This window comes from Sprattus sprattus (genome assembly GCF_963457725.1).
Source record: "Sprattus sprattus genome assembly, chromosome: 5".
Classification (NCBI taxonomy): domain Eukaryota; kingdom Metazoa; phylum Chordata; class Actinopteri; order Clupeiformes; family Clupeidae; genus Sprattus; species Sprattus sprattus.
The window spans coordinates 18,844,289-18,868,773 of record NC_137924.1 but is presented as its reverse complement, the minus strand read 5'-3'; the positions used below and the strand labels follow the sequence as shown (position 1 = coordinate 18,868,773).

The 24,485-nt window shown below is 39.5% G+C and overlaps 1 protein-coding gene across 9 annotated transcripts in view; it reads right to left on the bottom strand.

The window, feature by feature from the left end:
* The window catches only part of ttn.2 (titin, tandem duplicate 2), a 167,591-nt gene that overhangs the window by 82,832 nt on the left and 60,274 nt on the right, over positions 1 to 24,485 (bottom strand). For 4 of the 9 annotated variants that reach the window (XM_080839079.1, XM_080839083.1, XM_080839085.1 and 1 more), the window contains 16 exons: positions 22,949 to 23,002; positions 22,493 to 22,564; positions 21,917 to 21,985; positions 21,632 to 21,712; positions 21,376 to 21,447; positions 20,701 to 20,853; positions 11,997 to 12,065; positions 11,789 to 11,851; positions 10,393 to 10,437; positions 7,941 to 7,994; positions 7,257 to 7,649; positions 6,873 to 7,142; positions 6,482 to 6,757; positions 6,146 to 6,285; positions 5,923 to 6,049; positions 39 to 305 (listed from right to left, as the gene is read on the bottom strand). In XM_080839079.1, coding sequence (XP_080695205.1) covers positions 39 to 305; positions 5,923 to 6,049; positions 6,146 to 6,285; positions 6,482 to 6,757; positions 6,873 to 7,142; positions 7,257 to 7,649; positions 7,941 to 7,994; positions 10,393 to 10,437; positions 11,789 to 11,851; positions 11,997 to 12,065; positions 20,701 to 20,853; positions 21,376 to 21,447; positions 21,632 to 21,712; positions 21,917 to 21,985; positions 22,493 to 22,564; positions 22,949 to 23,002 — 2,205 coding nt within the window. The remainder of the gene's footprint in view (positions 1 to 38; positions 306 to 5,922; positions 6,050 to 6,145; positions 6,286 to 6,481; positions 6,758 to 6,872; positions 7,143 to 7,256; positions 7,650 to 7,940; positions 7,995 to 10,392; positions 10,438 to 11,788; positions 11,852 to 11,996; positions 12,066 to 20,700; positions 20,854 to 21,375; positions 21,448 to 21,631; positions 21,713 to 21,916; positions 21,986 to 22,492; positions 22,565 to 22,948; positions 23,003 to 24,485) is intronic. The other 5 variants (XM_080839081.1, XM_080839086.1, XM_080839080.1 and 2 more) reach the window with 4 other exon arrangements.

Genomic DNA, 24,485 nt, shown 5'->3' with positions numbered 1-24,485 from the left:
ACTTCTGAGAAACTGACACATTTCTGTGAAACTCATACCTTCAATATCCAGCCTAGCGGTTGATTTGTCAGAACCACAGTCACAGGTGTATTCACCAATGTTGCCCTTCTCAGCCTTCTTCACTGTAAGAATACGCTTCTTTCCATCTGCTTTAATAATAATATTCTTGGAGGGGATAATCTCCTTGCCATCTTTGAACCATTTCACCTCGGCAGAGTCCTTGCTCAACTCACAATGCAGGACAACCTCATCCTTCTCCACTGCAGTATAGTCATGAAGCTTAGTGGTAAAGTAAGCTTCTCCCTCTGGAAAAAACATTAGAAGAAAAAAGTATAAATCCCAGCAATACAATACCATCAGAAAAGGTTCAGTGTTTTTAAGAGAGGAAGGGGAAACACATGTCAAGACAAGTTAATGAAAAACTACACATTATTATACTACATATTATTATACAATACGTTTACCTGGAAGGGTAAATATGCTCTGTTGATTTGCATATACAGCCTGTTCTAAAACTGATTGTTCCAATCCTTGATTGTGATTGGCTAAATGCCGTTGTAAAATCCAGCATAACCTTTCAAGTTGTCCTCATAAAATTCTATGATAACATTCCATATTACTGCGCAGCGAATGGCAAGGCAAGGCAATTTTATTCATATAGCGCATTTCATACACATGTGGAGCAACATCATCTGGGACAAAATCAGGATACCCCTGTCGCTGCACCAGCAAAGAGGAGCCCATTTTGAAAACTATTTCAACAATTGCACTATTAATGGCGATATACAAATGAATGTGAATATACAAGAACCCCTTTTTTGTCGGTAGCGCAAGTGTTTCATCTGTCTGTTGCGTTGCTTCAAGGGTTGCGTGGCAACGATTTATTTAGGAACTGTACTTTGTAGTGGCGGAAGCATGACGGTTTAACATTAAACTATTGTTTCTTAAATGTAATTGTTTTTATTTAATGAAACCATATCAAATATTGTAGTGACAGTTTTAAAAAACACTGTAAGTAGTGCAACATTTATTACCACCAACAGTTTTGTATAAGTTAATTAAGCATTAAGCCCCAAGAGGCTGTGCTTTGTGCTGATTTTAGAACAGGTAAGGTTGTTAGGCACGACGCGAAGCGGAACCCTCTTTCCTGTTCTAGAATGAACTTATACAAAACTGTTGATGGTAATAAATGTTGCACTATTTACAGTTCAGTCTATCTCGTTATGAAATACATAACTATCCCACCAAATGAAAGTTTATATTCTCAATAGAGTTAGGTTCCCTTGATCCCATCACAAATTGTCAAAGAAGGTATTTCACCTAGAACAGTTAGCATGGCCTCTGAGGTCTTTCCAAGAGCCTCTATTTTGATTAGGGCAGTGTCATCAACGGACACCTCCTTGAAGGAGAGGGTGTGGACTTTGCCGACCTCTGACATGTGCACCAACTTGCTGGGGTGCAAGCGCACATCATTCTTGTACCATGCCACCTGAATTTTCTCATGGGAAAGTTCAACTTTGAACTCTGCAGTTTCACGCTCCTTCACGGTCACATCCTTAATTGGCTTGGTAAACTCAAGACGAATACCTGGAATTAGGAACACATATCGACAAGTTGAAAACTTAATCCAAATTTAAGAACTACTCCACACCATATTTTCTGTCCTCAACATTTACTTGACCTACCTTCGATGATAAGCTTCCCTGACGTTCTCTTATCCTCTCCCTCAAAGGTGTACTTGGCCTCATCGCTAAAGCCAGCCACCTTTACCACTAGAGTGTACCTTTTCCCTTCTTGAATTATCTCAAATTTGTCATCATTCTCCAGCTCCTGAGTTCCTTTGAGCCAGCGGAAAGCCTTGGGCTCTCTGGACACCTCCAACTCGAACCTTGCCTCATCTTTCTCAAACACATGCACGTCGCTCAAAGGTGTGATGAATGACACTGGATTCTCTGGAATCAGCAAGGATGTAGAATGGATTGATTTGATCCTCATCTTTAAAAATATAATCTGAAAAGTGTTCGGAAATGATGGATGACGGTGATATTACCTTTTACTTTCAGATTTGCTGCACACTTGGCATTTGCCGCCTGGAAGGTAACCTCTCCTGACTGGGTTACTTTGCAGTTATACAGTGTTAAGGTGTGTTTGGCTCCATCCTCAATAATTTCAACCTCAACGGCTGAAGAAGTAAGGACTTCTCCTTTCAGTTTCCATTGGCCATGAACATCATCCTCAGAGAGCTCAACCTCGAAACGAGCTGTCTCTCCATCAAAGAGCTCAACACCATACATGGGCCGAGCCACTTTGATGTCACGTGCTGCCAATAAAAGGTATGCTCCATTAGAATACATCCATACTTTAAGACATTTTGGAGAGCTCACGAAACATGAGCCCCATTTTTGTTTGTTTGTCTTCTGTTTTCTGTTGTTGGTGGTTTTTGTGAAACGGTAGATAGCCACATGCCAAAGTCCAGGCAAAGAGTGAAAGAAACATTAGTGTGCTTACACATCACCAATGTATACAACACAGACAAACAAGAGAAACAGTACAATTCAATCCCTCTGCAACATCCTTTCCTTCCTTTTTCAAGTAATTATTTTGGTCTTAGAGTAGAGAAGTGGCCGGGATCCACTTACAGTCACTCAAGACTTCTTGAAGAGAAGAGGGATGGAGGGCGGGTCAAATAACCGTGTTGTTAATTTTTTTTATGTGAATATTGATATCACATTACAGGCAATTCTCTAGGCAGCAACTGAGGGTGCTGCATGGGGTAAATGGCCATTTTGTTTCATGTCTAATGATACACCTGATGTTTTGCAACTTGCCATTGTCTGTAAGTTGTAAATTAATTAAAAAGATGTCCTTCAAGGGCAGAGAAATCTACAATCTCCGATATTTAATTACAGATTATTGTAAAGATGGCAACATTGTAACACATCAGTGATATGATTGTGACATAAACAATTGTTTAATGTCCGACAATACACCTGATTTGTTGCAATTTGCCATAATCGTTAAGGTATCATTAAATTAGAGATTCATCCTTCAATGGAGGAGGAATCTTCAATCTCGGATATTTAACTACATGTATTTTCAAAGATGGCAACATTGTAACATATCAGTGATTGTGACATAAACTGGGCATTTCCTAGGAATTGACTTAGCTTGAATTCCCTTTCAGCAAATTCAGAAAGGAAACAAGAAAACAACACAACACAGAACACACAGACAGATAGACACTAACACAGAGAATTAAGATTGAGATTTTGGCTGAAGTGGCATTCAAGGGGGGGGGACCATTATGGGTGCAGATGCAGCAATGGTGATTTCTTCCATATTAATAGACTCAGTGAAGAATGTACGTGGACAAGAAAGATCCTAAGAGGTCTTTTTTGTTGTGTCAAGTGAAGTAAAGATCGCCCATTCCATGAAAGTGGACATTGCCTTAGAGACATGATGGAGGCAGTTTATTTTCCCAATATCTAGAGCACAAATGTAATGAGAGCTTGAATATTTAAAAGGACAATTTTCTTGAAGCCTTAAAAGTTATGCTTTGACATGTATAATGGTGGTAAAAAATAAACAAGCAGCCTTTATCTTTAAATACAGTCTAATTCGTACTTGGACATGGGGTTGTTGTTACAATGAACTAGCCTGACGATGTCATACTCATAATTCTAGTCAGAATATGAGTCTGAGACCGGACCACTGGGCTGTGATATTGGGGCGTGTTTCAACGAACCAGGAAAGAAAATTCCTCTTCGCTGAATTGGATACCTAGAACCAATCAGAGCAACGTAGTATTATTACCATCTGATAGATTAAACTTTTACCTGATCCCGTAGGAAGGACGGCAAAAACATCTTTTCAATCGACAAATGCCTTGATCGCGTTTCTCTGTTCCTCTTTCAAAATGAATGCGCTGTCAATATCTGTTGAGACGTTACTTAATTAGCACTCAAGGCTAGAAGCTACCATTAGTTCTAATGTTCTTTTTGTCTACGCTGTTAGCATAACCTTTCAATAATGGTCTAGAGTGCATAAGTTAAGACCTACAATCCTAGGCAACATTGGTGTTGCGTATACACAACTAACCGAGTCAATGTAGACATAAAAAAAGTCGTGTAGATACCTTAAATCATATCAAATATGTCCCACTAAGCTCCCGAGACGGCGCCATCTTTGTTCGATGTATACCGGTATGCTATCTATGTCTGTCCATCAACGTATAAAGCCCGCCCTTACAATTTGAATGGTCAGATCCCTTTTCGGGGCCGTTTAAACCCTCCCAACTAGCTCGACTCCAGACTGAATCTCCCGGACCAAAAATTTTGTGGGCGGAGTTCAGGCTGGTATCCAGGCTAACAATGAACAGTAATCAAGGGGAAATTGCTTGCATTTCACTATGTCTCATAGACAGTCCAAACTCATGGGTTTATGTGGCTCGAAAGGGGTGCTTTTTGCGCAAAAGCAGAGAGTGAAAACACAAGAGTGTGCAGGCGAGGTCCACAGTGGAGTGCTCCTTGCGTGCGATCCAAGACAGTTAATAGGGAGGGATCTGCACGCTGCTCAATGTTCCTACCTTCAATGTTGAGATTAGCCATGGTCTTGTCAGTTTCGCAGTCACAAATATATTGACCTTTCTCTTTATCCTCCACTTTCCTTATGATCAGAATCCTTCGTTTCTCTTCGGCCTTAATTGTCACCATCTTTGAGGCCTTGATTTCTGTCTCATTGTGGAACCATCTTACTGGGACATCTTTGCTCAACTCACAGTCCAGGACAACTTTGTCCTTTTCAACTGCAGTATAATCTTGCAATTTTACAACGAAGCGCGCATCGCCCTCTGGAACATAAAAGTCATATGGTTTAGAGAGCGAAGACTGTATCTGAAGACTTTCTGTCTGCTTGAGAGCAAAGCAGTTCAGTCATGAAAACGCCATGGAGCGAGATTAAATCTTTTAGAACACACACCGAAAGGAATAACAGGAAATACGCACCGAAACAGAGAACTACAGAAACAGAACAGAACACAAAGTACAGAACAAAAGGGGGTTACCTAGGACCATCACGTTTGCGGTTGTGGATATTCCTTTAGCCTCTGCCTTAATTTGGCAAATATCATCTAGAGTGACATCCTTTATTTCTAATATGTGTTTTTTTCCTTCAACATGGGTCAACACCATTCTGCTTGGATGGAGTTTGATTTCGTTTTTGTACCATGTAACGGGTACATTCTCATGAGAGAGTTCCAGCTCAAACCGAGCAGTGTTACCTTCCTTCACAGTTTGATCCGATAATGGTGTGGTGAACTTGAGCCTCATGCCTATAATGCATTAGTTCAGTGCATAACAGGTTCAGGTTTCATTAACCAACAGTGCACTAAACCTTTCAGAATTATCAGTGGAATTAATTTAATTAAAACTATTTTTTCAGCATTTAATCAGAAAACCAAAGCTTATTTGGCTGGTATGATTACAAGTGGCAAACAACTTACCCTCAACCGTGAGCTTAGCGGTTGACTTTTTGCCCAACACTTCAATAGTGTACTCTCCCTCATCATCAAATTCACAGTGGTTTATAACCAACATGTGCCTTTTTCCATCATCAATGATGTCATATTTTTCATCTGAGGATACAATGTCAGGCCCTCTCAACCACATCACCTTAGGCACATCCTTAGTGATGGTGCACTCAAACTTTGCCTGTTTCTTTTCAGGCACAGAAACGTCCTTCAGAGGGACAGTGAAGTCCATTTCGATTTCTGAGAGGTGCGAACAAGAGTTATACAGATCACATCTTTTCCTTTCTTCTCTTATTACTTTCACCTGTCAAAGTAATTGCCTGACACTGTGGCCTGTAAGAACACAGGGAGAACATTTAAAATGCACCTACTCATTGGGTTTTTAACCAACTCACCTGTGACTGTTAGCATTGCGCTGGTGATGGCATTCAGAGCCTGATATGACACTTCACCAGACTGGTCAAGCTGAACGCTCTTCAGAGTGAGGAATCGCTTCGTGCCTTCTGCTCTGATGTCACATGTCTTCATTAAAAGAAAAAATAAATGGATGAATGACACTAACACAACTATGACCTGTGAAAATCAATATATAATGATACATTGATGATGAGATCTCACTGGTGATCTCTGCAGAACTTGTCCCTTCAGTTTCCATTCTCCTGGAACATCCTCCTCTGAAATTTCAGTCTCGAAGTTAGCCTCCTCTTTCTCAACAACTTCAATACTAGCCAGTGGCTTCAGGACCTCAGCTTCACGCTCTGTAGAAGATAACATGATGTGCAACATTGTTTTCTTCAAAAGTTGGCACTGAACCCACAGCTTCAACAATGTACTGATTAAAAAACTTTCATCAAAATGATGTGCTCAATTTATAAGTATTTGTTAATAAGTATTTGTGACAGTATTTAATAGAACCAATGTCCATTAATCCATTAAACAAAATATTTGGCATACCTCCAAGTGTCATATTTGCAGTGTATCTTCGACCCTCTACTTCCATAGCATACTCTCCAATATCATCAGGGGATGCATTTTTGATGGTCAGAGTGAGCTCTTTCCCATCCTTCTTAACCTCTGTTTTAACTGTTGGGTCGTTAGAGATTTCCTCATCCCCTTTGAACCACTTCCAGTTGGGGGTGTCTTTGTAGAGTTCGCACTTGAATGTGGCAGTAGCCTTAGGTTTCACATGCTGGTCCCTCAGAGGTTTCACCAACCAGTCTTTGATAATTTCTGCAGTGGATGAAGATAGGTGTTAGATGTTTGGGTTGGAAGTAAGTTAAACACATACACATACTTGTGGGTTTGGGTAATGATATTAGAAAACTGTGCCACTATAAATCCTTACCAATGATCTTGATATTTGTCTCTGTCTTGGCATCTTCACACTCGCATGTGTAAATGCCAGTATCAGCATCACCACTGTTCTGGATTGTAACAGCACGTGACAATCCAATGACGGCGACATTGATCCTTCCAGGAATTGAGAAAAAGGGTTTGCCATTTCTCTTCCATGTCACCTCTTTGTCCTTGTTCAACTCACAGGTCAGGTAAATAGGCTGTCCCTTCATGACAGACATCTCCTCCTCAAGTTCCCTAACGAATTTCACTGGCAGCTCTGTAAAAGAATAGACAAGATTGTTGTAAACATTCATATCAGGAGGGTTAATGTAAGGTCCAATTGTTATATAGACGTGAAGGTCTTCGCACAGAGTGTTTTGTGTAGGCTTACCTTCCACCATGAGTTTGGCAGTTGACTTCTTCTCCTTTTTACCAAGTGTGGCCACACAAGTGTATTCACCAATATCAGAGAGCTGGACATCAATGATAGCCAGCTTGCGGTCCTTGCCATCAGAGGTGAACTTGTGCTTAGGGCTCTCCCTTAAGTTGCTGTCATCCTTCATCCATGTGGTGATAGCAGTAGAGGGTGACACCTCACACTCAAACATGGCAGAAGAACCAATGGACTCAGCCTCTTTCAGCACAATGTCTTTGAGTTCCTTGATAAATTTCAGTGGGACAGCCTTCAGCTGGAAACCAGCGAATGCTGGCTCCTCTGGAGGTTTGCCTCCACCTCCGGGTCTCATCCCTCTGCCCTTTTCTCCAGGGGAGGGAGTTTGTTTTGCTGTAATGCACAAGAAGACATTTAATGACTTCCTCTTTCATTTAAACACACTATTCAGTAACGAGTCACACGCATTAACCACAAGATTTTGATCAACTGTCATGAAATGTTTTTCATATAATTAATTTATTTTATCATGGTCAAAACCTTGATAGGGCTGGCAGAGTAGGTATAGCGTGCTTCTACTTACTACATGTAGACCAGATTTGATACAAAATAGCAAAAGTAAATGTATACTACTAATAGTGCTAATGGTACATAATATTTTTTTTTCTCCACACTAATACTTACGTTTCATCCCTCTCCCTCTTCCAGCTGCAGCACCCTCCTCTTTAGGCTTTCCATCTGAACCATTACAAGCAACACATTATTTCCAGGTATTGTTAACATTTCTACACAGTTATAACTGTATATAACTGTAACTGTATAACTATAGTCTATTACATATGTACACACAAATCATTCTAGATGAAGAGAGACACAATAAGTGTGGCTTAAGACATTCATGGAATTGGAATGATGAAGATGAAAGGATCATGCCACATATTAATGGAATGATCTGTTAGGTAGCTTATATGATATCCAAGATCAAATCAAATAAAAAATGTATTACAATGACAGACAACAGCAAAGAGACACTGGGACAGACATGAATTTACACAAGATGACATATAAGTGGGGACAAGTGACACAACAGATGATGTTAAGAATGTTTCAACATCAAAGAGTGAAGATGGAAATGAGGATTACGCGCGATGGAAAAGGGACGGTTTATTTTCCGACAAGGGGAGATGAGGCATTCAGTGGTGAGGAATCACAGCCACCCTCTCTCACCTCGCCGACCTCCAACCATTCCTGGAGTCTCAAGAGCCCCTTCTTCCAGGTACTGCTCTTCGGAATCTTCAGAGCCATAGCTTTCGCGAGGAGCAAGTTCCCATCCCCACTCCTCTTCGTCTTCTTCTTCCTCAGGGTCATGTTCTAGTTCATATACTTCTTCTTCTTGCTGAGTTGAAATCTTCCTTAGTCTCACGGCCCCAGGAGACAACTCTTTCATAACAGGAATTGTTCCTTTTCCAGCTTTTGAAGGTTCGGCCTTTTCTTCTTTAGGTGAGATTTTCTGTGGAACCTTTTTTAAGGTGACAGCCTCAGTAAGTTCTTGAGGTGATATCTTTTTAGGTATCTTCTTGGCAATATCAGCACTAGGCCTTTTCTCCATTGGCACAGCATCCACAGCTTTGGGCTTTGGTTTCTCCACCATTGGTGATGGCGTCTTCTTCATCTCCACACTCTTTAAAAGAGCAACTGGTTTGAGAGGAACCTCTTTCTCCTTTGGTTCAACTTCCTTTGGACGCTGTTCAACTTTTTTAAGTTGTACAGGTTTTTCCTCCTCCTTTGGAGTTGGTTCCTTTTTCTTCAGAGGAGTGATCCTGGGACTGGGTTTCTTCTCTACCTCAGAAGGCAATTCAGATTTCTTAACTTTCTCAAGTTCCTTCTCAGGTGATTCACGTCTGTCTATTTTCTTGAGCTGGGCATCTGGTTCTTTTGATATTTCCTCTCTTGGAGTCCGAGTAGGCTTCTTAATTTCAGTAGGTTTTGTTTCCTTAGATTCTGGAACCTTTTTGTCGGCTGGTGAATCTGTTTTTGTTGGCTTTGCAAATGGTTTCAGTTTAACGTTTTCAACTTCCTGCTCTTCAGATGGAATTCTCTTTGCCTTTCCAAGACGTAATTGAGCTGCCTCATCTGTGGGAACCTTTTCCACAGGTTTCTTCACAATGGTGTCCTTTTCCTTTTGATCTGGTTTACTAGGTTCTTCCTTCTTCTTTGGAGCAACTGGTTCTTTGGCAAGTTGATCTTTCTGAGGTCTCTCCCCTCTTTGGAAAGGTTCAGGTTCTCGGCCCTTCTCATCCTTCTTTGGCTTTTCAGGTTCAGGCTCTGGTTTGCCTGGTTTTTCAAATGGTTTGAGCTTCACAGTTTCCGGCTCTTTAGTATCCGATGGTAACTTTGATACTTTCTTGAGCACTAAACTGGGCTCTTTAGGGGACCCCTCCTTTGGAGCCTTTGCTGTTTTCTTCAGAGGCACAGAACGGTCTTCAGTGGTGTCTTTAACGGGAACCTCTTTTGGTTTCTTAAACTGATCGGGCTCATCTGGTGTTCTCTTGTCCCGCTCTAGAGGTGTCCTCTCAGCCCTTTTACCTGTTTCATATATCTCAGTACTTATCTCTGCCTCATAGCTCTCCTTAACATAAACCTCTGTGACGGCTTTGGCGTAAAGCCTCTCCTCTTCATGGACCTCAGGCTTTATGACTGGCTTCAGCTTCAGAATGTCCTGTGTTTCTTCCTTTACTTCTGTTTTCCTCACAACTTTCTTCAAGGTTGGAATTTCAAAGGTTTCCTCTTCTTTGGTCTGAACTTTACCTTTAAAGTTTCCATTTGTAGGTTGGCAATAAAGACATATCACATTTACAAACATTTATTTAAACACTTAAACACAACACAAAGAAGACATGTAGATATCCAAGGCACAAGCCCCTTCACACCACCACCACCAATTCCTTATCATAGGTAACTATACAATACATTTTACTGACAATCAGCAATACACACACCTGTCAGCCCACAAATACCCAACACATTAAGATAGGTCACAGAATAAGGTTAATTTAGTCTGTATATACAAAATAAATTTAAATTAGGGAAAACACCGTATGGGCAGTGGTGACAATGAATGAAATAAGGGTCATACCTTTCTTAGCAGGTCCAGGTGCAGTAACCGGTCCCTTTCCACCATCTACACAAATTAATATTTCACAGAAAAAAAGTCAAAACATAATTGCAGTTGTCAATCAAGAATAGATCATTTTTTGAATGTTAATGGAGATTGAAGCGTATATTAAACAAAACAAACAAAAATATATATTTGAAATAGTGCTTTTGATTTAACAATCAAATAGCTAATTCTGTATTAAAAAAATATATAATAGTGTGTAAGAGTAGTGCATAAGAATAAGGTATCAAACACCGATATAAGAAAGATGGTGTTTCATGCTTCAGTCTTGTTAGGGTGACACATGCGCTTTGGTGTGAACCCAGACAGAAAAAACACAGGAAAGAAATAAAAAAAAAAGAAGAATGAGTGTTGTGCTGTCATTATTATTATTGACACAGTGCATATAAGAAGATGTGAAAGAACACAAAGTGGACATATGCCCAAAATGAAGCAACATGGGTCCTTAAGACTGATTTAAACCCAGTCAGATCGGGAATAGGACACATGACAGTATTAAACCTCATGGGTCATAAAAAAAAAAAAACTTGATCTTCAGTTGGATACCTTCTTCTTCTGGGGTCTCTTCACTCTTCTTTTTCCGCACTTCAGCTTAAAACATTACGTTGTAAGTAATGTCCACAAAAATATTTTGTAGGGTTCAAAAACAAGAGTGAAAAATGGTTGCCTTTGTAAGTTGTTAGTTAAAAAAGTGAGTGGTAAAAATGGGGATCCCCTCAAAGAGGGATCCAGTACATAGTGGGATATTAATGAATTGTCAATAACCCTGGCATACCTTCGGAATCAGGTGATACTGTCTTTGTGGCAAGTTCAGGGGATGATTTCTTTTCAACTTCAAATATAAAGCAATGGGAAGGTCAAAATAAGGGGATTCAAATGATTAATTTGCACTTTTATCTATTAATTATTATGATTTTTAGCTTTGGTTAAATTAGCTAAATTTGAGCAAAGCCTTGTGTGCCTCAAAAGATCAACCAAAGCTCTACCATACCTTCAGGCGGAGAGCCTTTCTTTGCAGCAGGTTCAGGAGACGGTTTCTTTTCAGCTTTTGGTACTTTGGGTTGAAAGAATATCAATGTAAAAGAAGAGGGAATTGCAAATCAGGGTGATCAAAGTAAGATGTGAAGAAGTGGCACCTCTAGCGAGGCTGAGATGAAGAGATGAAACCGCCCATAGCTCAATGTTTATCATTGTTATCTGGGCTATATTTCAGGAATATCATCAACTTGGATACCGAGGTAAAGGGAAGTGTATAGGAAACACACAGGTGCAATAAATATGCAACACTGATAAACAGAGGCCAGGGCATTAAGAATAATGTCTGTTTGTGTATAAATATGTAAAACATGGGTACCTTCAGGTGGAGACACCTTCTTAGGAACAGATTCAGGAGATGGTTTCTTTTCAGGCGTTGGCACTTGAATGGAAGAGTTTCAAGATCACAACAATTGTATAGATGATAGATCATACGGAAATAGATCACAAACACAACATAAACATACAAAAGACAAATGTATGCTTTGTCAGACAATTTCTCAGACAACCTCACAAACAATTAGTACCTTTAGCAGGAGCAACTTCCTTTTTCACAGGAGTCGGTTCAGATGGAGCTTTCTTCTCTGGCTCAGCTACTTAATAATAAGAGACATATACAGTGTTAATGTGAGGATTCACAAGATGTGAAGAGCTGAGAGAGACCTATCACAGAAAGACATACAGCCAGCAACAACAAGAAATTAAACCGTTTAGAATAGACAGCACATCTAAGAAAGAGCTTGGCACACAGTATGCACCTCCAGTGGGAATAACGTCAGGTTTTACTGACACTGGAGTTGTATCAAGAGCAACCTACTTTTTTGGTTCAGGCACTTGATATTACCCAAGAGAAACAATGTTATCAAAAAGCTGAGCAGACAAACAATTAATGGAATACGACAAACGAACAACAAACATCTCATGACCAGTAGGAGACACACACACACAAACACAGGAAACCTTGAAGATACCCCAGCACGTGTGCTGTACCTTTTGGTGCGACAGCTTCTTTAACCAGAGCTGGTGTCTTCTTCTTCTCTTCAGGTACTTAAGATTACACGGAAAAAAAAAACACTAAGTAAGACAATTTATTGTCAAATCACTTTTAAGACTGTTAAGGAGCCCTCTTTTGAGGCCCAGACACACAAATTACAAGAAAAGAAATGTAAAACAAACCACACACAAACACAATGAATGATAAACGTACAAGGAACACAACAAATTAGAGGAACAGACTTATATAGAAGAAATATTTTTTAAATAAGAATTCGCTGCACACTGTATACCTTTCTGGGGAGGTACTTCCTCTTTCACTTTGACTGGGGTTTTTTCAGTTGGAGCCTTCTTTTCGGGTTCAGCCACTTATCATTGCCAAAGGGAAACAGAAATCATATGCTACTAAGCACACTAAGAATACACATAACGAAGATAACTAAAATTGAATCACAATTGGCGAAAGTGGACGATGATATAAAGCTGATTTGAAGACCCAAAGCACACTGCATGTACCTTTTTGGGGAGTAACCTCTTCTTTTAATGGCACAGGTGTTCTTTCAAAAGGTTTCTTTTCTGGTTCAGGCTCTTTATAAGTGAGAAACACATTTGAAGAGAGAAACACTCAGCAGATGCAACAAAGCACAAGAGTGAAAAAGGAACAAGAGGAAAACACACAACAAACAAACACAATGAGGAACAAGGAACGTGTGGACTCAAGAGGTTTTGTTGATATATGAGGCTCTCTTCATCTACCTTTTTGAGTAGTGACCTCTTCTTTTAATGCCACAGGTTTTCTTTCAAGAGGTTTCTTTTCTGGTTCAGGCACTTTATGTTGGCAGAGGTAGACACAAACCAAGTGCCAATGAGCACAAGTATGCACATCAAATCATACACTGAATACACAAACCGTAAGACAAGCAACACACACAGCAACACACACATAAAATCAAGATGTTTTGCTAATTTCAAGAACCCCGGCACTTTTCTGTACCTTTTGGGGGAGTGACCTCTTCTTTTAATGTCACTTGTTTTGTTTCAAGAACTTTCTTTTCTGGTTCTGCCACTTAAAAGTTATCAGAAAGAAACAGAAACAACAGATGTTACCAAGTACAGGAGTAACAAGACACAAGAGCAAAGAACATTGAACGAACGCAACATTGGAGACAGACAACACAGAAAACAAAGACGTATTGCTTATTTTAAGATCTGGGCACATTTTATGTACCTTTTTTAGGAACCTCCTCTCTTAATGATTCTGGTTTTCTTTCAACAGTCTTCTTCTTTGGTTCAGCCACTTAGTGTTGTCAGAAAATAATTCAAGTAAGCACAGTGATAAGCAAGAGGTTTAAAACCATGGAACAATCACAAAGTAATGTAAAGCAGGCAACACAAGCAAGACGATTTAAAGACAAAGCACAACATTCTGTCAAGAGCTGCCTTATCTGATTCAGCCACTTGGCATTGTCATAAACATACACAAAATGAACAGTTGAAAGACACTACACGAATACAAAGAACAAGAACGTGACAAACAACACAGAAAAGATCAGTGCATTTTCATCTATGGCACATTTTTTGTACCTTTTGGCGGAGTAACTTCTTCAAATGAAACAGGAATCCTTTCATGAACCTTCTTCTCTGGTTCTGGCAGTTAAATGAACGCAAGAGAACACACCAAGAGTATGGCTAAGTACCAGATCAACATGAAGCAAAACATGCACAAACAGATTATTCTTTTCTTTTTTTCCTCAAGATACCCTGGCACACATTCTGTACCTTTTGGTGTAGCAATTTCTTCTTTCAAGGACACTGGAATTGTTTCAAGAGTGACCTTTCTATCGACTTCAGGCACTTGACAACCCAGAGAGATATATATTATTGAAGGTTGACGACAAGAGTAATGCATACAAGAGAACCAACAGATAGGAGAAAGACAAAACATAAACTGTCTCTCAAAGTAGTCCTGGTACACATTTTGTACCTTTTGGGGGAGCAACATCGTCCTTTATTGGTACGTATTTCTTTTCTGAGGGTGCCTTCTTTTCTTGTTCAAGAACTTAAATATACCCAAAAGAAAGACATATATGGGTAACTGAACACAACACAATCATAACATGAAACAGACAAAAGACATCTGACATAACAAAGATTTTTAAAGGAAAGATTTTCCCAGTGTTCCTGTACCTTTTGGAGGAGGACGTTCTTCTACCGCTGACACAGGCTTTCTCTCTGGAGGAGCTTTCATTTCTTGTTCAGGCACTTGAAGATATAATTGAAGATTTATAATTACTATATTGAACATAGCTTGGGAGGAAATAATGGAGTTGCACAAAAATAATAGATACGCTGGGATCGTGGTATCTCGAAGGTGAGAAGGTGAAGGTGTAACTAAACATTAAAAATGTTGGTGTCGCATTGCAATCATAACACGTAGTGGAAAGTGGCAGATACGACAGTGCAAGTGATGACCAGCGAGTGTACATGTGAATGGTGGCATTATTTTCTTTGGTGCACGCAAGAGACAAATCAAAGTGTCCAGTCAAGATGATTTGCACAATGGGTGAAGAAAACGTTGTGTGTGTGTTATTTAAGAAGTGTTTGGGAAAAGACTGCACACAAGGACAATATTCTGGTACCTATCAGGTTTGTCTCTGAGGGCTTTTTGGTCTGCTTTTGACTGATCTCTTTTTCAGGAGCGCCCTCCTTATGCTTTGAAGTCTTCATTTTTTTCTTATTTTTCTCAAGAGCAGCTCTGACTTTGGTGGGAGATGTATCTTCCAATGATGGGGCCATCTTGGGAGAAGAATATATGTGCTCAAGTTCCTTTTTGGTAGGCTCTCCAGCTGGGAGTGTATACATTTTCTTTAAACTGTCACTCTCCATCTCTGAAGTGATCAGTTCCTGGCTTGATAGAGTACTTTCTTCAGGCCAATATTTTGATGGCTGGTTTACACTGGTTTTGGGAATATCTTCAACTGCTGGCTCTACTTCCTTGTATGGTTGTCCTTCTTTCTTTTCCTTAACAGTGTCTCCTAACTTCTGTTTTGCTACAGGTTCCCTCCTGTGATCACCTCTTTCATTCTCACGACTCTTTTTCACTTTGGAGATAATTTCAGGGTTTTCAGGTCTTCTGTCTTTCACATCAGTACTTTCTGTACGTTGACTGGTGTCTTTTGACTGTATATCAGGACCAAATTGGTACATCTTGGAGGAGACAGCATGCATAGCAGAATTACTGGCATCCTGGGCAGTGAGGCCTTTCTCTTTTAATTCAATTTGTTCTAGTGGGAAATTTCCTGAACCAGGGGGCTCTGACTTTCCAGGGGACACTGGCTTCTTGCTTAAGTGCGTTTGCTTAGCTACAAATAAGATGCTTTTATCTTCAGGGTCATCTGATCCTTTAGAGACTGATCTCTCAGCAACCCTTATCTCAAGATTTTTAGGACGTATGCTCTCTTCATAGCCTTTTTGAGAGGATCCACTTTTAATATGGAGCTCCTCTCTCTTTCCTGGCATTTCTGGATTGGGAATATTCCCCCCCCTGAATTGTTCTCTCATCTTTCTCATCTCATATTTTTCTGGCAGTGTTTTATCAGTGTCTTGAGTCCTACAGACTGCTTCCTGATATACTTCTGGGCCTAATTGGTCACTGCTATCAACATGTTTGGGGAGATTGTCTTCTGTAGTGGACCCAAGATGCAAATCGTTATTTCCTGAATTTATTTGTTTCTTATCACCTGAGAGGTTTTTGCCTTTGTGGGAATCCATAGCATTGTCTCTTGAAAGCCCTTCAACAGTTTTTTTCATGGTCTTGTTTAGAACTTGTTTTAACATCTCGGCCATCTCTTGGCTTTCTTCCTTTTGCTGTAGGGTTTTGGAAGCCTGGCTCTCAGTATCAGTTTTCTCAATATTTGGTTGTTTGGATGGCTTGTTTGAAATCTGATCACTGGTCTCATTTGATGATCCTGTTTCTCCTGACCTGGACAATATGGTTGGAAGATTTCCCTCCTCAGTACGCTTGTTAGTCCTATTTTCAAGTGTTTGAGGACTTTTATCTAGTAATGAATAACTTTCATTTAATGTTTCTATTGATTTTGACAATAAATTCCCACCAATCATAGGGCCCTGAGTCATTGTAGGTGACATGGGCTCTTTAAATGATTGTGTTGCTTTAGCTTTAAATGGAATTATATCAGTTTGAATGAAATCTGATTCTTTGTTACCAGACAGCTTTGGTCTTTCGGTGTCCTTTATTAGATGACTGTCAGGCTCTGTGATCTCTTTATGCCCTCTAGAAGTGATTCCTATATTTGCTTGTTGCTCTACTCTTGTTTCTGGGGTTTCTAAAGTTTGCAACATTCTTTTTTTGACTTGAGACTCTTCTTTCTGATTATCGTTTTTGGGCATTATCTCAATAGTGTCTTGATTTCTACCAACCGCCTTTTCATAAATTACAGGCACAAATTGATCAGTTTTAGAAAATACTGCAGATGGTATTAGGTTAACTGAGTTGTCCTCTTCTTTTCTGGTGGAACTTGACTTTTTAAAATGGTCATCCACATGTTCAGGGAGGTTAGCTTTTGAACTGGAACCAACAGGTTCTCTTTCTATAATATGGCCTGACAGGTTTTCAGGTTTTATGGATTCTTTTCTTGTCCTTTTATTCTTCTCAAGATCTGATCCCTGTGATTTGGCAAGGATTTTGCCACTGGGTTGTGGCGTTCTTAGTGATTGAACTTCAGTTTGGTCACTGTGCAATTCAACTAAATCTTTTGGAAGAATCTGACTAGATTTTTGGTTTATTTTTGAATTCTTACAATCCTTTAGTGCGGAATATTCACCTGATTTTTCAAACATTTGTTGGCATAATCTGAGATTTAAAGTAGGTTGCTCTAAATGTAAGCATTTAGATTCCTGTTTGTCTAACCCATGCCTGTGCTTGTCATCTATGGACATGCAATGTCCTTCAGGGACCATTGTTGATGGATCTTTAACTGAAAAATAAATTGCTTTTGCATTTGGCTGTTCATGACTATGTAGTCTTGGTAAATTGAACTGCTCATTCTGGTCAGTAATGTTCTCTAATATCTCTCTGTCTCCTAATGGGGGCAATATGTTAGGCGTAAACTGTTCTTTTTCAGTGGGTTCCGTCTGGTTAATATTAGTTTCCAGAAATTCAACACGTTTTTCTTTTCGTGAATATTTTTCTTGCTGCTTTTCTTTTGATTCTGGTGACATGTTTGCATCTAATACACCAAGGGTGTGATGCTGTATAGGTGACATTGTTTCCTTTGTTAATTTTGCTTGTTCAGCTAAAATGTCTATATTCTTGGGATAAGTAGTTGCTGTTTCTTTTAGTATGGAAAAGATTGGTCTCTGAAGATGTTTCATTTCTGCACTTCCAAAAGTCTGTCTGCTCTCAATATGGTCTTTTGTAGGGACTTCTATATTCACCGGAAAATCATCCAAATGGGTTTTGGATGGGTGATGAATTTGTTCTTGGCCTTGACACTCCTCTCTATATTCAGAGGCATTTGGTGGTGTATGGCCAGTATCATGTGTGTCATCAACTAGTTTTGACACCATGATCTTTTGTTGTGGTATATTAATTTCTTTCTCACGATATTCTATATTCTTAGAAAGAATTGCTTGTTTGCTGGAGGTGTCTGCAAAGAACTCATTTCCAGTGCTGTATCTTTCAGGGATCTTTGAGTGATCCCCTGGTTCCTCAAGAACCAAAACCTCTTTTGGGGAAGCTGCTTGATACATAGGAGATATTTCGAAATGTTGCTCCCTGCGTAATTTCTGGATTGATTCTAAAGATTTATCATCATATTTACGAGCTCCTTTATCTGTGTTAGGCCAACTCTCTTTGGATTCAGTGTGTTGATGTTCCGTACCACTTATGTTTAAAGGAACCTCAAAGTTTCCATCAGTGATATACTTGTAAGTTGCAACACCGGCACCTTGTCTTAACTGTACATCACTGTCGTCAGATTTCTGATCACTATTGCCAACCATCAATTCTGAACTGTGCGGGGAAATCATTCCTTCATGAGGAGCGAGGATTTCATGGGCTACTTTTGAAGGCTTTAATAGCTCTGTTGAGGACCTGTCTCTCATCATAGAAGCAGGGAGGTCTTTTGATGAATCCCCAACATCCTCACAAGGCTTTCTTTGTTCTACACTTTTTGGCAACGTTTTCTTTGTCTTGACCTTAAATTTTGGTCTACATGTTTTCTCAATGGTAAAGTCTTTCTTTTCTTCACCTGAAAATGCAGCGTTTTGCAAGGCAGATGCTATATTTGAGGGTGAAGGATCCAAGTTACAGATGAACTCATTTTGTTGGGTTGTTCTATTAAATATGTCCAATTCATCTAAATTAAGAGTCATTACATAGTTCTTGTCTGGTCTTCTGTCAACAGTGGCAATTATTCTTCTTTCGGATCCGTTTTTAGCTGTAACTTCATCTTCAGAAAACATGAACTTGGTATCAATGAGAGACTCCTCTGGATGCAATGTTAACAAAGGCTTGATGGGGAAATCATCTTTTAGAGAGGATCTTTCATTTTCAGCTGTCATAAATGGCATCTTGTCAGTCGATGAGATCATGTGTTTATTCTTCAGATGACTTGTAGATGCTTGAATATCTAAGATATTTGTAAGAATATGCAACCAAACAGTTGCGATAGAAAGAAAAAAAAATACTGCTTTTTAGACTTTCAGACGTATTTTAAGATGTGCATAGCGACCTGCTGCTCTATGTGTGTATTGATTGATGTATAGTGCATTGCTTTCATGGAAAATGAATGACTATGAGGGTACCTCTCTTAGTCAGAGTCTCTTTTCTCTCAGCAGTAGCTTCTATTGCCATAGTGGTCATACCTGTGACTGAAGGAATCTCGGTAGGAGCCTCTTTTTTAGGTTTAGTCACTGGGACGTCCTTGGAGGGCACCTTCTGCTCTTTAGGCTCAGTCACTTTTCAAGACATAAACTGAGTTACTAGAAATGCTAACATGAATTGCTATTAATGCAGTTCCTTTAAATACTATGTTTTGTCAGTGTGTTGGAAGGTCACTTCAATACCTTTAGGTTTAATAGAATCCTTTATGGTCCTTTGTGGCTCAGGTTTTGATGGCTCCAGTGCCACTAATTCGACAGGAACTATAGAAATATCGTTTGAGAGACAGTTTTCATAAATTATCACTTAAAAGCTTTGAATAACATGAACGCAAGAATGGAAGAAGAATGTGTCACTCTATCGAGTGAGGAGACATATTTTGACAAAAGACAAAACAACACAAAACTGACTGGAATGTACATGACATATACAATTTACATGGTCAACAGGACACAGAAAGACCACGTCAGTGATCAGGGACAAACTAATACAATAACATCACAGAAACAAGGCAGATAATGAATGGCAAAGACTGACATGAGACAGAGACAATTAACATGAACAGACAGGGCACAGACACAAATAAGACTCAAAAGCGAGTTTCATATATCTATATATGATGTCATCTACCTTCTTCATGTGAAATGTCTATCCTCTGGGGTATCCGTTCATCTTGTTTTTTAGCTGGAATTGTAATCTCTTTTCTTTGAAGTACCACAGTTTCTGTTTCCTCTTTAATAACTGTGACTTCTGCTCTCTTTTGAACTTCAAAGGCTTTGAAAGAGCAATTCAGGGAAAAGGAAGCGTAAGACTGTTGTAACCAACAGGTCAGACATACAGCACAGAGACACGACAGTAATAAGGGACACACAAACACATAGATCACATAACGTAAATACATCCCTTGTCGGGATTAACAAGACAGACAAACAGATACAAAAAAATACAAAAGAAAGTGTCTTGTCTCACCAAAGAAACATGAACATATACCTTTTGGTGCAACAACTTCTGGATGGGTGGGTGTTGGCTCTGGTTTTCTAGCTGGCACTGTTTTTGTTGGTTCTGATGGTTCTGGTACCGTGGGTTTCTTTGCCTCCACAGGCACTTAAAAGAACATGGGTTTTGGTTGTGATTTCAAAGACACATCACAATTTAAGACAGCACATTTGAACTACAGTGGGGGCATGCAAAGAGATGGGACCTTAGAGCGGTGCTCCAAAGAGCGAACATAATAAGAAAACAGACATGAAGACGGAGAAACAGACAAACACAGCTGGAGCCAGTAACTTGGTAGGCATGGCACTCAGCCTCGTAACACAACAGATATGAAATACCTTTCACTGGAGGGGCCTCTGGCTTCTTCGCTGGTGCTGGTTTAGGTTCAGGCTTGGCTTCAGGTTCAGCTCGTGGCACCGGAGCCGCTTTAGGCTCAACTGGCACCTGTGGTTTAGGCTCAGGAGCCACAGTGGCTGCTGGTTTTTTGACATCTTTAGGTAATGTAAATATACCGCTATTAGTGATTGTACAACAACGGAGTGACAAGAAGCTGAGATTTCTACAAGAAAAGTGGAGTGTAAGCTGCTTTGAACACTGGACAGATTTCATGTTAGACACATGTGGGGAGGAGCGCTGCTTTAAGACAAAGACATGGAAGAACAAAGCCACTTTAAACACAGTGAAACATGCAAACAAGAATGTAAAGACAGCAACTGACGTGGTGAGAAACAATGCTGAAAGACCATAACATGAAAGAAAAGCGCAATTGAACACATGGTGAAACACTCAAACAACATTAAGGACAAGACAGCAACTGACATTAGACGCGGTGAAGTACAATGCTTTGAGACAGTGACACGGATGAAAAGAGCAATTGAACACACAAACAACACAGATGACAAGGCGGCTACTGCCATTTCACACTGATAATACGCACATAAAAGAAACAAGTTCAACAAGAACCATACACACAAAAACAAACAAACATAGATGCGCTTAGAATGGTCATATACCTTTTTTAGGAGTGACATGTTGTTCTACAGGAACAGTGGGAGTGGGCTTAGGAACAGAAACCTTTGCCTCTTCTTAAGAATGAGTAAGTACATACAAACATACAAAGACAAATACCTTTAGGAATCCACTCATTGAGATTAAGTAGGGTATATACATAGATAATAGACAAACTGGGGGGATGGGGGGGCACACACTGAAAGGGACACACAATACAGACAACAAGACAGGAAGGGACAAACGTAGCATTTGTCATACCTTTTGGTGATGGCACATCTTTTGTCGCCGCCACTTTTACTGGAATTACTTTTTCCTCCACGGGCTTCTTGGCTTCAGGTACTTAAAAATATCATGAATCTATGTCAATTCAAAGCTATGTCTCTTCAAGATGTTAGTTTCACCCTCAATGGTCACAGAGTGAAATATTATAGGATAACACATGGCATACAAGACAGACAAAACATATTTTTGACATATAAAGTAACTTTTATAAAAGAGTTTTACACGCACAGTGTCAACATGGTAAGATACCACTTTAAATACCTTTAGCTGGTGCTTGTGCCTTTGGTTCAACTGGCTTAGGTTTCTCTTCAGGCTTGTGGGCCTCAGGAACTTAAAGAACAATTTTCTTTATTAGAGCAAATACATAAGCTAAATGCAAGCATTGGATTAGCACCAAGCATTAGAGAGCATAAAGCATAAGATTCTCGCAAATAACACATAAGACAACACAAATACACACATATATTACATCCACAGACAGCGGAGGACATATTTTTGACAAACAAGACTGTCATTATGCATTAAGAGTTATGGAAGCCAACTTTCACAAAGACAATGACATAAAGAAGGCAGCATCTTTACATAAGAGCAAACATTCAAACACACCAAGAACACAAATAGCTTTGAACGATACATATAAGACACACAAAGACACTGCAGTTATCCACTGAAAGCTATGTTACACTCAACAACAGAACCACAAAGGGTAGACAAACGAAAGCAAAACAATTAAGAGAGGCACAATGTGCATAAGCAACCTTGACTTCTTTTTGCCGCACTTGCCATTCCATAGCTTAATGCCTTGGCAGCCACAAACAGTTGCATTTTATATTATACCTTTAACTGGGGCTTCCTCTCTCATTCCCAATTTCTCCCTCTGGACTGATTCTTCCACAGGCACCCTTGGAACTGATCAGAGAATGAAAATGGGCTAAGATGACGTATACATATAATTCAATTCATTAAAAGAGTCAAAGAGAGAGAACATAAACATGAGAACACGGAAAGGGATTGAAGCCACGTGCCTGTGGAGTGCAACTCACAAGCTACACAATGAAAGGACAGTATTATGTAGGAAGAAAATGAATAAGTGATCTTCAGGGACAAAACAAAAACATACAAACATTTTATGAAAACGTACATGACAATGGGACAAAACCAAGATCTGGTCAATATGACAAAAAAAGGTTCAATGAATGAAGAACACAAAATGCCCCTGAAATGAATGAATTTCTATCAAACATCTAAGAGGGATTCAAAACATGGATGAGAACAGCAAGAGCACATTAATACCTTCACTTGTAGTGACCTCCTGAACTACCCCTTCTTCTGTCCAGATTTCATGTTCTGGTGAAGGGTAACAATCCATGATAAGGGAGCAAGAAAGATGGCAAAAATATTGATTTCTATGGCACACGTTTAGTATTTTTTGATGGGGACACGCGGATGGGATGATGGGATGAAGGGATGATGTGGAATTTTGGTTAGCTGGTTTCACCCAGTTAATTTTTTTTTTTTTTTAAGAGAGGGTTAAAGGATGAACTTCGTTATTGCTATTAATGAAATGGTTTCACACTAAGGTTTAAGTGAATGATACAGTAAGGCATGAGATGAAGAGTGATAACAAAGATGGACTGAAAAGTCTCCATCTTTTGTACATTTTTCAATGTTTTGATGAAGGAAGGGTTAAATGGCACACGTTTAGTATTTTTTGATGGGGACACGCGGATGGGATGATGGGATGAAGGGATGATGTGGAATTTTGGTTAGCTGGTTTCACCCAGTTAATTTTTTTTTTTTTTTAAGAGAGGGTTAAAGGATGAACTTCGTTATTGTCATTAATAAGGGTTTCACACGGAGGTTTTAACAAAGGATGGTCAGACATAAGATGAAGGGTGATGGAAAAAGATGACTGAAAAGTCTTTGTACCTCGATACTCCATCTTCTCCTCATACTGATAGTATTCAGTGGATGACTCTTCTTTTAGAAAATAATAATACACGCATCATCATTTGTTTGCTTGTTAATATCACAAATTAGTTTGTGTTATATGATTTACGAGTCCCATTCTTACCTTTAATGGCAAATGCAGTAGGTGCATCGGGCACTTGAATGGATGTGTCAGGGACATCTGAAGGATGTTAAAAATAAGCTATAATCTTTGAACGTATTGATTTTGTCAACAGAATATTAGTTTTGTGTTGCCATGTGAGACATCTGAAAAATGCAAGTGTGGTTTGTTATTAAGTTCAAAATGTTCTACTCACCGTAAGGCAACCTTCCTAAATCAATTTCTGTGGAAGGAGGCAAAACGGCGTTACAAACTAATTTAAACTATCAAGACACAGAACTTAGAAAACTGACGGTACAGACCTTTGCCTGAGAGGTAAAGTTCAGCTGTGCTTTTAGCTTCACCTCTGGGCTCCAACCTCACAATCACTGAGTATACGCCTGAAGAATTATTAATGGTGTTAATTCAGTGTCTTCATTTTCAAGAGAGAAGGACGGAATTTAAACACACGACGGGATTCATCTCTACACACCTTCGTCTTCAGAGGTTACGTTGCGGATGATCATAAAGTGACGTTGGCCTTCACTTTGGAAGTTATACTTGGGGCTCTCTTTAAGCTCCCATGTGTCTTTGTACCAAGTTACAACAGCATTGTCGAAAGACACCTCGCATTCAAAAGTGGCTGACTGACGCTCTCTCACCACAATGTTCTGGATGCGTTTGGTGAAGTGAATTTGTTCAGCTAAAAGTAGATAACGCAGCATTTATCAGCAGGTTACAAGACTTGAGTGGCTTAACAGATGACACAAAGAGACACTG